The 10,011-nt window shown below is 35.0% G+C and overlaps 2 protein-coding genes across 4 annotated transcripts in view; one reads left to right on the top strand and one right to left on the bottom strand.

Annotated features, from left to right (window-relative positions):
• The window catches only part of LOC137632332 (WD repeat domain phosphoinositide-interacting protein 4-like), a 336,255-nt gene that overhangs the window by 186,705 nt on the left and 139,539 nt on the right, over positions 1-10,011 (top strand). The window lies entirely within an intron of this gene.
• Positions 3,389-10,011, bottom strand: part of LOC137632330 (trichohyalin-like) — a 69,302-nt gene continuing 62,679 nt past the window's right edge. For all 3 annotated transcript variants that reach the window (XM_068364260.1, XM_068364261.1, XM_068364262.1), the window contains 2 exons: positions 5,441-5,505; positions 3,389-4,539 (listed from right to left, as the gene is read on the bottom strand). In XM_068364260.1, the coding sequence (XP_068220361.1) occupies positions 3,976-4,539; positions 5,441-5,505 (629 nt within the window). In that variant the 3' untranslated portion in view covers positions 3,389-3,975. The remainder of the gene's footprint in view (positions 4,540-5,440; positions 5,506-10,011) is intronic.

Raw genomic sequence — 10,011 nt, 5'->3', positions numbered from 1 at the left:
CAAGGGGTTGAGAGAATCGTCAACTTGATAGCTAAAAGACAAGAAACTTTGACTACCTTTGATCGGTCTACTTTGGGCAGGAGGAGTAAGTGCAAAACTATTTTTCCAATAAGGTTGTAAATTTCTTGGGTATGGATAAACACTGTAAGGCAAATTGCATCACTTAATTACTTGTAAATTAGTTGATTTAACGTGTTGGTTGTAATTTTCTATTGAAAAAGTATTACAAAATGTTCTATAGATAGATTCTTCTCTGTGATTTGTATAGTAGTGTTTACTTTGCAATAGTTACTGTTGAATTATTAAAGAAAATGGAATTATGTACGTTTTAGAAAACGAAATAATTGGGGTACCTAATGTAAGCTTTTTTTTTTTTTTTTTTCTAACTCGCCTAGATTGTCCTTCCGTAAAAACAACACAACTATATATAAAATAGAACAACAAAAATATATCAAGAGTAAAAAACAAGGATAGTAAATGTATAAATCTTATAATATAATAAGGAAGCAGCTTAGAAGTATAGTGAAAATTAAAATAATGAAACGAAATAGAATGAGTCTTTAAGGGAAGTAGTTGCGAGTGAAATAATACTGGATCATTTTAGAATCATATTTGAGAAATTTACCTCTTGTACAATAATTTGATGATTAGCATTTTTTATGAAGCGTTAAAAGAAACTTTTCGTGTTGCACGAAAATGTTGTACTTATTGCATCTGTTTGGTTTGCATTGCTATCACTTGTGGGTAAATGTGTTAAAAATATATTCTTTAGTGTTCCCTTATAGACATTTTAATGCCAATATTGACTACGTTTTGTGAACTCAGAAGAAATTAAGGTATTTGATATGTACGTGATACTATATAAGAGGAAGTGCAATCTAGATTTACTTTATGAATGCACCAATATAGCCCCATTCTCCAGATACTTAAATTTCCTTTACAGCCAGATCTGTGCTTGAGAAAGCTGAATATTAGACAAAGCTTAATGCTGCTGTCGATTCTTAAGCTTAGTGCTCTAGGAATTTGTATGGAGCTCATGATAAGCAGATAATAGCCACCTGTTAAGGTACTACTGCTAGAGAGTTATGTGGTCCTTTGACTGATCAGACAGTACTACAGTGGATCCTTATCTCTGCTTACGGTTCACTTTCCCTTTGTGTACACATTCACCAAATGGTGAGGCATATTCTTTACAGATTATCCTCTGTCCTCATACACCTGACAACACTGAGATTACCTCTGTACTGTAGTTCAGTGGCTACTTTCCTCTTGGTAAGAGTAGAAGAGACTCTTTAGCTATGGTAAGCAGCTTATCTAGGAGGACACTCCAAAATCAAAGCCTTGTTCTCTAGTCTTAGGTAGTGCCATAGCCTCTATACCATGGTCTTCTATTGCCTCGAGGATGCATTCGGGCATGCTATTCTATGTAATTTCTCGTCCTCTTGTTTTGTTAATGTTTTTATGGTTTATATAGGAAATATTTATTTCAATGTTGTTACTGTTCTCAAGATATTTTACTTTTTCCTTGTTTCCCTTCCTCACTGGGCTCTTTTCATTGTTGGGGCCCCTGGGCTTATAGCTATGCAGAATTTTGTTTTCCAGCCTCCTGTGAAACCCTACCGACAAAGATGACACCAGATGGTGCTCAAACTCTTACAAGGCCCTTTACCATCATTGCGTTGAACATGTTTAGTATCTTAACCAGTGGGCAGGGCTTGTATGCATTAAAAAGTGTATTACTTAATGCATTTATAAGTTTAACATCTGTTTTGCATTATGTTTAAGAGACAGTGGTTAGTTTTCCGTAGATGTGTCTAGGACACAATAAGCGTAGTACCATAGGCCTAGAAAGTTTTTAGCAATTGGTTCCTAGAAAATTAAATATGGCCAATTCTTAAGGTAATTAAACCTTCAGTAAACCTTTCATTAAATGTTCAATGGAACCCTTGCTATTAGCAGCATGGTCTGGAGAATTATTGTTCACAACGGGTTATTGTTCTGGAACATGTTTACTTAACACACCTTGAAGAGGCAGCGACTTACCAGACAAAAGGTCCCAGCGACCCTAAATCTTTGTTGAACAATATGTCGCAAGGTATACAATCCAGGATTTGCCTGGTGAGCCATAGCAATACACATAGGCCTTAGGAGCAGTAGAACGATGTCTGTGAATTCATCATAATATATTCGTCATCTACTGACAAATCTAAATATCATCATCAGCTATTGTGGACTTCTTTTAATTAGTTACTTACGTAATTACTTCAGGGATGGCATTGGAGAGAGCAATTTTCGTCTCCGTTAGCCTATACAAGAGAAAATGAAGGTGCTTATCTTTGCCTGCTGGATGACGAACATTAGTACAACATCTTGAGGCCTTGATCCCAGTTAACGTGCCTTTAGGACAGCACTTTTGGTCTTCAGGACAAAAGGAGACAGTGGCACATTTGATGGATTTTACTCGTATCTTTTGGCTTATCATTAGTGTTCGTATGTTAACTATACAAGAGTGATCGAAATGACGCTTCCTTCCACAATGATCATAATTATTTAGATATTTGTAAACTATCTCATCAATCGTGATATAATGTTTGTTAATCTTTCACAAACTCTATTCATGCACTGGCGTCTCGCCTGATATGATACTTATTATTCGCCCTTCCACACAGAACGGATCCTTTTACTTATTATTCGCCCTTCCACACAGAACGGATCCTTTTACTTATTATTCGCCCTTCCACACAGAACGGATCCTTTTATTGTTGAGATGTTCATTTGCCCCCCCCCCCACACACACACACACTCATACGCACAAACAAACATACGGTCAAAAACAGTTGGAGTAGTTTTTTCCATCTTTCATCACTGATATTGGCATGCCGATACGAATGTCTTCTGCAGAAAAGACGCTTATGAAAACCTTGGCATTATCTTTTTCTTTCTCTCTCACTTAGCTGAACAGTTGTGAGCATATTGAATTTGTAAATTTACCCGAGTAATGTTACAATTCATTGTTAAATAACTGCCCAAGATTAATTCGATCCATTATATCATGAATGAGATTTGAATACACATCGATACAAAAGCTCATAAGGAATACATAACAAATTTTTAGATCGAACAAATGAATTATGTTCCTTAAAAAGCAAAGGGACGTGAGATGGATTTTACGATTCATTTAGAAATGTTACCAAAAAGAATTGGTCTAACTGGAAATTTCACGGGAAAGAAAAACGAAGGTTGCCATCTAGGTAACAGAATAAGGAATGTTCAGTTAACCAAAACAGGAACTTAATGATAAGTATTTTTCTCAAGAACTTGCTGTACCCTATGATTTTATGGTAGGAGGCTTAATAATATTAGTTTACTATTGTTATTAAAGATATATTTTTATAACTCATATTTTTATCATCTTTTCGGGTTGAGAAAAATATTTTAACGAACTGTATATTATAAAGTATGTGTTTTATAAGAACACATTCATTTGAATATAGGAAAAATGGAATAAAAAAACATGACATTATTACAATTATTGCCAGATACAGGTTACTGTGCAGGAATAAAATTATAAAGTTTTACTTACTTTTCTTTATAAGGATTTTATACTGCATTTAACGTATTTTCATTATCAGTTTAATTTTATACAGTTAAAAGTCGGGCTAAGTATTTTCCACTATTCTCCGTAAAATAAATACTTTACGAAAATATTTGTATTCGCTTGTAGTGTTTTTTTTTATAATAATAATAATATTAATAATAATAATAATAATAAAATGGGTAGCCATGGAAGACACACAAAATGTGAACCATTCAACGAAAAAAATATCGTTAGAGAATATAACGGACGATTGAAGTCTGAATGATTCAAGTTTTCGCAAACATCACTGTTACTCCAATTACTTGCATTTCTCATATATTTGTTTTTGTTCACATCTTTCGCCATGTGTTTCTTAATGTCTCTCTTCCAGGTCGATGCTAGCTCACAATGCAGGACCACCTTGCATCGGAGTCCTCTTGCTCACAATTATCGTAATCTCGACCTTTTTTGGCATTTCCTTTATTATCTTTGTGACGTTTTTTCGTGGCTCTCTCTCCTTTGGCAGTCTCATCTTTGACATTTGTGTACTGATCAAGTTCGGTTTGTTTCTGTGACTGATCGCATTGTTTCTTGTTCCACTTTTTTCGAACGCTTCCATCCTCTATATTTACATGGGGACGTTCATTGTCGTTTTTACCGGTCCGGCAACGTTCATTCTTTACATCTCTTTTGATATTTCCACTCGAACTTTTCTGCTCGGTTTTTATTCGTTCGTCCTTCAAGTATTTTTTCCCCATTCCTTCTTCTTTATTGCATGTTGTCTTCCTATTTCTCACTTGTAATACTTCACGATTTCCACCCATTTTCCCTCTCCCTTGGCTACCAATTTCCTCGCCTTTGTGGTCGTTGGATGACGGATTTCCTTCTGCCGTCTCAACTTCCCTAGATTGAAGGGATCTTCGTCTTGACTTCGTGGGTTTCCTCTCCGGGTCATGTTTCATCTGGGAATCAGAAAGATCGGTTTTAGGGACGCCTTATATATGAGTAATACTTTTAGACACTACTTTTAGTTAGACACTACTACTACTACACTTATTTACTGCTAGTCGCTTCTTTTTTTTTTTTTTTTTTTTTTTTTTTTTTTTTTTTTTTTTTTTTTTTGCTGTCACGGGATTAACTTATCATTAACCCTCATTCAATTTGGCGACTGATTCTTCTCTATCTCATGTGAGATAATTATTACTCCTGCTGTTTACCTCATGAAGTGACTCATTATTCTGTTCTTTTCTCTCGGTCCCGAGCATAAAAGTATTGCAAGCAGCTGTGTACATAAATCAACCTGGGCCAAAAATATATATATTTGTAACCTCGTTTATCAACCCAATTCGATTACCTGCATAGCTTCTTACGGCCATGTCTAATGAAATCTAATATTCCTAGAACATTCTACATGTATGCCACTGTCTCTTTCCTGAAACTTTTTTAGTGTTTGATCTAAGAAGCTCAACTTGAAAGGTCTTGAGCTCGACATTTAAATGTGTATACGATTTTAACACTTATGTGCAAAAAAAAAAAATATCTGTAACTTTAGGTTACACACTTTTTTTATTTTACTTAAAACTAAACAACCTTATTTGATGTAAATTTTTCCAAATCTCCCTCAAAATTATCAAGATTTATGTTTCTTGGGTAATGTTAATAACTGGAAACTGCTGCCTTGAGATAACTAGCTAAAAATTAATTTGATTAATGAACACCAAACTAATATAAGGCTTTGCTTACGCATAACATTGAATCGCATGCAAGTGTGTATATATGTTGCACTTGTATACCGTAAGTAATTGATATTTTACTACTCCTAAACTGACTGTTACTTGACTGACTCATGCATTTTCCACCAACCTTTGCTCCCAAGGTAGTCGATTCTGCCGTTTTTCTGGGACGTCTGTTCATTGAATCAGTTGAATCTGTGGAAGCCAATATTAATAGCATTAAAATCTACCTTTAAAAATATTACTCTTGTTATAATAGTTGACTCTCTCTCTCTCTCTCTCTCTCTCTCTCTCTCTCTCTCTCTCTCTCTCTCTCTCTCTCTCTCTCTCTCTCTCCTTCGGAGGTAAAAAAATATGGATTTTTTCTTATTTTATGACAAACCACTCTGTATGGCCTTTATAGACTATGAGAAAGCTTTTGATTCTGTCAAAACTACAGCAGTAATGAAAGCCCTTCAAAAACAAGGAATAGATTAATCTTTTGTCAGAACACTTAAAGGTATCTATACAGGAAGTACAGCAATCCTAAAACCACGAATATAATGAGAAAATTCTGATTGAGAAAGGAAGTTTGACAGTGAGGCCCCATCTCTCCTAAATTATTCACAGTGTGCTTATAAGTATTTTAGAACTTAGATTGGAAAATGTAGGAATTAATTCCAATGAAGAATACCCTAACAACTTAAGACTTGCTGATGACTTACTGTAATTACTAGACAAGCTACAACCCTGGTTGGAAAAGCAAGATGCCATAAGCCCAAGGGCTCCAATAGGGAAAAATAGCTCAGCGAGGAAAGGAAATAAGGCAATAAATAAATGAGGAGAACAAATTAGCAATAAATCATTCTAAAAACAGTAACAACGTCAAAATAGTTATGACATATATAAACTATAAAAAGTCTTATGTCAGCTTGTTCAACTTAAAAACATTTGCTGCAACTTTGAACTTTTTGAAGTTCTACTGATTCAACTACCCAATTAGAAGGATCATTCCACAACTTTGTAATAGCTGGAATAAAACTTCTAGAATACTGAGTAGTATTCAGCCTCATGATGGCCTGGCTATTAGAATTAACTGCCTGCCTAGTATTACGAACTGGATGGAATTGTCCAGGAATATCTGAATGTAAAGGATGATCGGAGTTATGAAAAAACTTATGCAACATGCATAATGAACTAATTGAATGGCGGTGCCAAAGATTAATATCTAGATCAGGAATAAGAAATTTAATAGACCGTAAATTTCTGTCCAACAAATTCAGATGAGAATCGGTTGGTAAGGACCAGACAGGAAAGCAATACTCAAAACAAGGTAGAATGAAAGAATTAAAACACTTCTTCAAAATAGATTGATCACTGAAAATCTTGAAAGATTCTCAGTTAGCCAATTTTTTTTGTGCAATGGAAGAAGACACAGACCTAATGTGTTTCTCAAAAGTAAATTTGCTGTCGAGAATCACACCTGAAATTCTAAAAGAGTCATACAAACTTAAAGAAACATTATTAATACTGAGATCCGGATGTTGAGAATCCACTGTCCTTGACCTACTTACAATCATACTTTAAGTTTTGCTAGGATTCAACTTCATACCCCATAATTTGCACCATGCATTAATTTTAGCTAGATCTCTATTAAAGTATTCAGCAACCCCAGATCTACATTCAGGGGATGGAATTGATGTAAAGAGAGTAGCATCATCTGCATATGCAACAAGCTTGTTTTCTAGGCCAAACGACATGTCATGTGTATATAGTATGAAAAGTAATGGGCCAAGAACACTACCCTGTGGAACAACAGATATCACATTCCTGTACTTACTATGGTGACCATCAACAACAACTCATTGAGATCTTTTACTTAAAAATTCAATAATAATGCTAAGAAACGACCCACCCACTCACAACTGTTTGAGTTTGAAAATATGGGCCTTTTGATTAACACGGTCAAAGGCAGCACTAAAATCAAGGCCAATCATACGAACTTCCTGACCACAATCAAGGGATTTCTGTACAGCATTGGAGAGTGTAAGAAAGGCATCATATGCTCCAAGGCCTTTACGAAAACCAAATTGCAAACTAGGGAATAGATGATTACCTTCAGCAAACCTATTAAGACGTTTTGCCAGAACACGTTCAAGAACTTTAGATAATTTAGGAGTTATGGAAATTGTGTGGTAATCAGTTGGACTTGAGCTACCACAAACACACTTACATAGAGGAGTAACATTACCAATTCTCTAACAAGTGCTAAAAGCTCCTCTTCTTGCAAACTTGCGCAAAATAACATAACTTTGGAGCTAAGAAATCTGCAGTCTTTATAAAAAACAAAGGAAAAATACCATTTGGGTCGACACCTCCATAAGCATCAAGATCCATCAACAGAGCTTTAATTTCACAAGATCGAAAAGCTAAACGAGTGAATTTAGCGTCAGGAAAACAGGAATGAGGAAGTTAAAGTTTTTCATTACTCTGTTTACTGTCAAAAACATCAGCCGAAAGGGTTGCCGTTTCCTTTGGACAGTGAGTGACTGAGCCATCTGGTTTAAGCAAAGGAGGAACTGTTGTATCTACACCAAAGAGTGCAGATTTAAGGGTAGACCATCATTTATGTTCCTGAGTTGTACCAGAAAGGGTTTCTTTTATGGTTGAATTGTATTCCTTTTCAGCTGAGGCATAAACTCTCTGAGTAAAAGCTCTAAGGTGAGTATAGGTATTCCAGGTCAAATCTGATCTGTTACCCTTCCAAAGATGATAAGCCTCCTGCTTCTCCAAATAAGCACGTCTACAATCATCATTGAACCACGGTTTGTCCTTTACTCGGTACCTTAGCACACAAGAAGGGATACGCCTATCAATTATGTTGACTAGATTCTCATTCAAAGGGATAACAGGATCAACACTACTATATAATTGTGACCAATTCAAGCACAAAAGATCATGCAAAATCCCATTCCAGTCTGCTTGGTATTTCATATAAATTTTACAAGAGTATGATACAACAGGGACAGGCTGCTCAGTCTTTACTACTAATGAAACCAAGGCATGATCACATGTCCCAACTGGAAAACCAACCTTACTAGTTATAACGCCAGGGGGGTCAGTGTATACGAGGTCCAAGAAATTACCAGACCTATGAGTAGCTTCATTTATGATTTGCTCACAGCCTGATCCAGAGGCAAAGTCTAAAGCTCTTAAGCTATGGCGATCGGTAGGAGAGATAGAACTTAACCACTCCCTATGGTGAGCATTAAAATCACCAACAAATACAAAAGAAGCTTTTCTATCATCTTCTTGCATCTTAGCCATAATGGTAAGAAGACAATCGAAGATAGAATCATCCATGTCCGGATTCCGGAATAATAGTGAATAATGGGAGGAATTGCAAAAGATGATGAAAGATTTGAATAGAAAGGAGAAAATATGCAAGAATGAAAATTAATATAAGTAAAACTAAGATAGTTTTGAATGAAAATGCAGACAGCGAATAAGGCTTATGGGCGAACTTCTGGAGATTGTTAATGAATATACGTACTTAGCACCGATAGTAAATGTTTCCTAATTACTTTAGATCAAAATAAAAAGAGGAATAAGCGTGGTATGGATAGCTTTTGGTAAAGAAAATGAGATTATGAAAAGTAAAACACCACTTTCTCTAAAATGAAAAGTATTAAATGAGATGGTTCTACCAGTATTAACTTGTGCATCACAAACTTGAAGCATTACTAATGCCTTAGAACATAAGCTAGTTACAACACAGAGAGCTATGAAGAGATTGATGATAGAATTAACACTAAGCGTGAGAAAAATAGCAACATAGATACGAAAGCAGTCTAAAATAAAGTATATTCCAACAGCATGTAAAAGAAGGAAATGGACGTGGGCAGATCATATAATGAGAATTACAGATGATAGATGGCATTATATGCCGATTAAATTTATCTAGATTATATAATAGAATGTAAGAAAGGTTTATTTTGACATATTAAATGGTAATGTTAAGATGAAAACATGGTAATGAATTGTAAATGAAAAGTATTGTTGTATTCTAGACCAAGAGATTCTGGTAATTTCTCCTAGTTTATCTACATCTCTAGCATTGCTTATTGTGTAATACAGTCCACCCTGGATGATCTAGCACCCCTCATGAAATTTTCCTGAGTTTTATATAAAAGGTCACTGTTGGATATATAAAGTACCCGAGGTGTTTCACAAGGGAGACTTACTTCTACCATCATTATGTTACGGTTGCTTTCGTGGTGTTATGCTCCTTATTGTACTTCTTTTACAATGCTGTTCATTTTAGAAGACCGGAAACGATCATAAGCTGTGTTATCGTCGTTTGCATTTGAAAATGCGTTCTGGAAAATTGCTACTGACCGAAATTTGAAGCAAGCTTTGTGATCATCTGATTCTCAAATCATATAAACTTATAAATCCCAGGCCTTTATAACTTTAATCATTCATGTAGATTGTTATTGATAGGTGAACTGGGAGTATTTAGTGAATTTTGTAAAACACTGTAAATATAATTATTCTTGAATATAGTAATTATTGTATTTGCTGCATATTATTTACTTTTGTTTTAACTGTTTTGCTATTTTTTATGCTTAATTAATTAGTGAGGGAATAAAATACTCAAGTAGATTTTACGTTATCTACATTTGATATAGCTAACAGTAACAGATGGATTAATAGAATAAC

This window comes from Palaemon carinicauda, chromosome 41 (genome assembly GCF_036898095.1).
Source record: "Palaemon carinicauda isolate YSFRI2023 chromosome 41, ASM3689809v2, whole genome shotgun sequence".
Lineage (NCBI taxonomy): Eukaryota > Metazoa > Arthropoda > Malacostraca > Decapoda > Palaemonidae > Palaemon > Palaemon carinicauda.
This window is presented reverse-complemented; position numbering and strand designations above follow the sequence as displayed.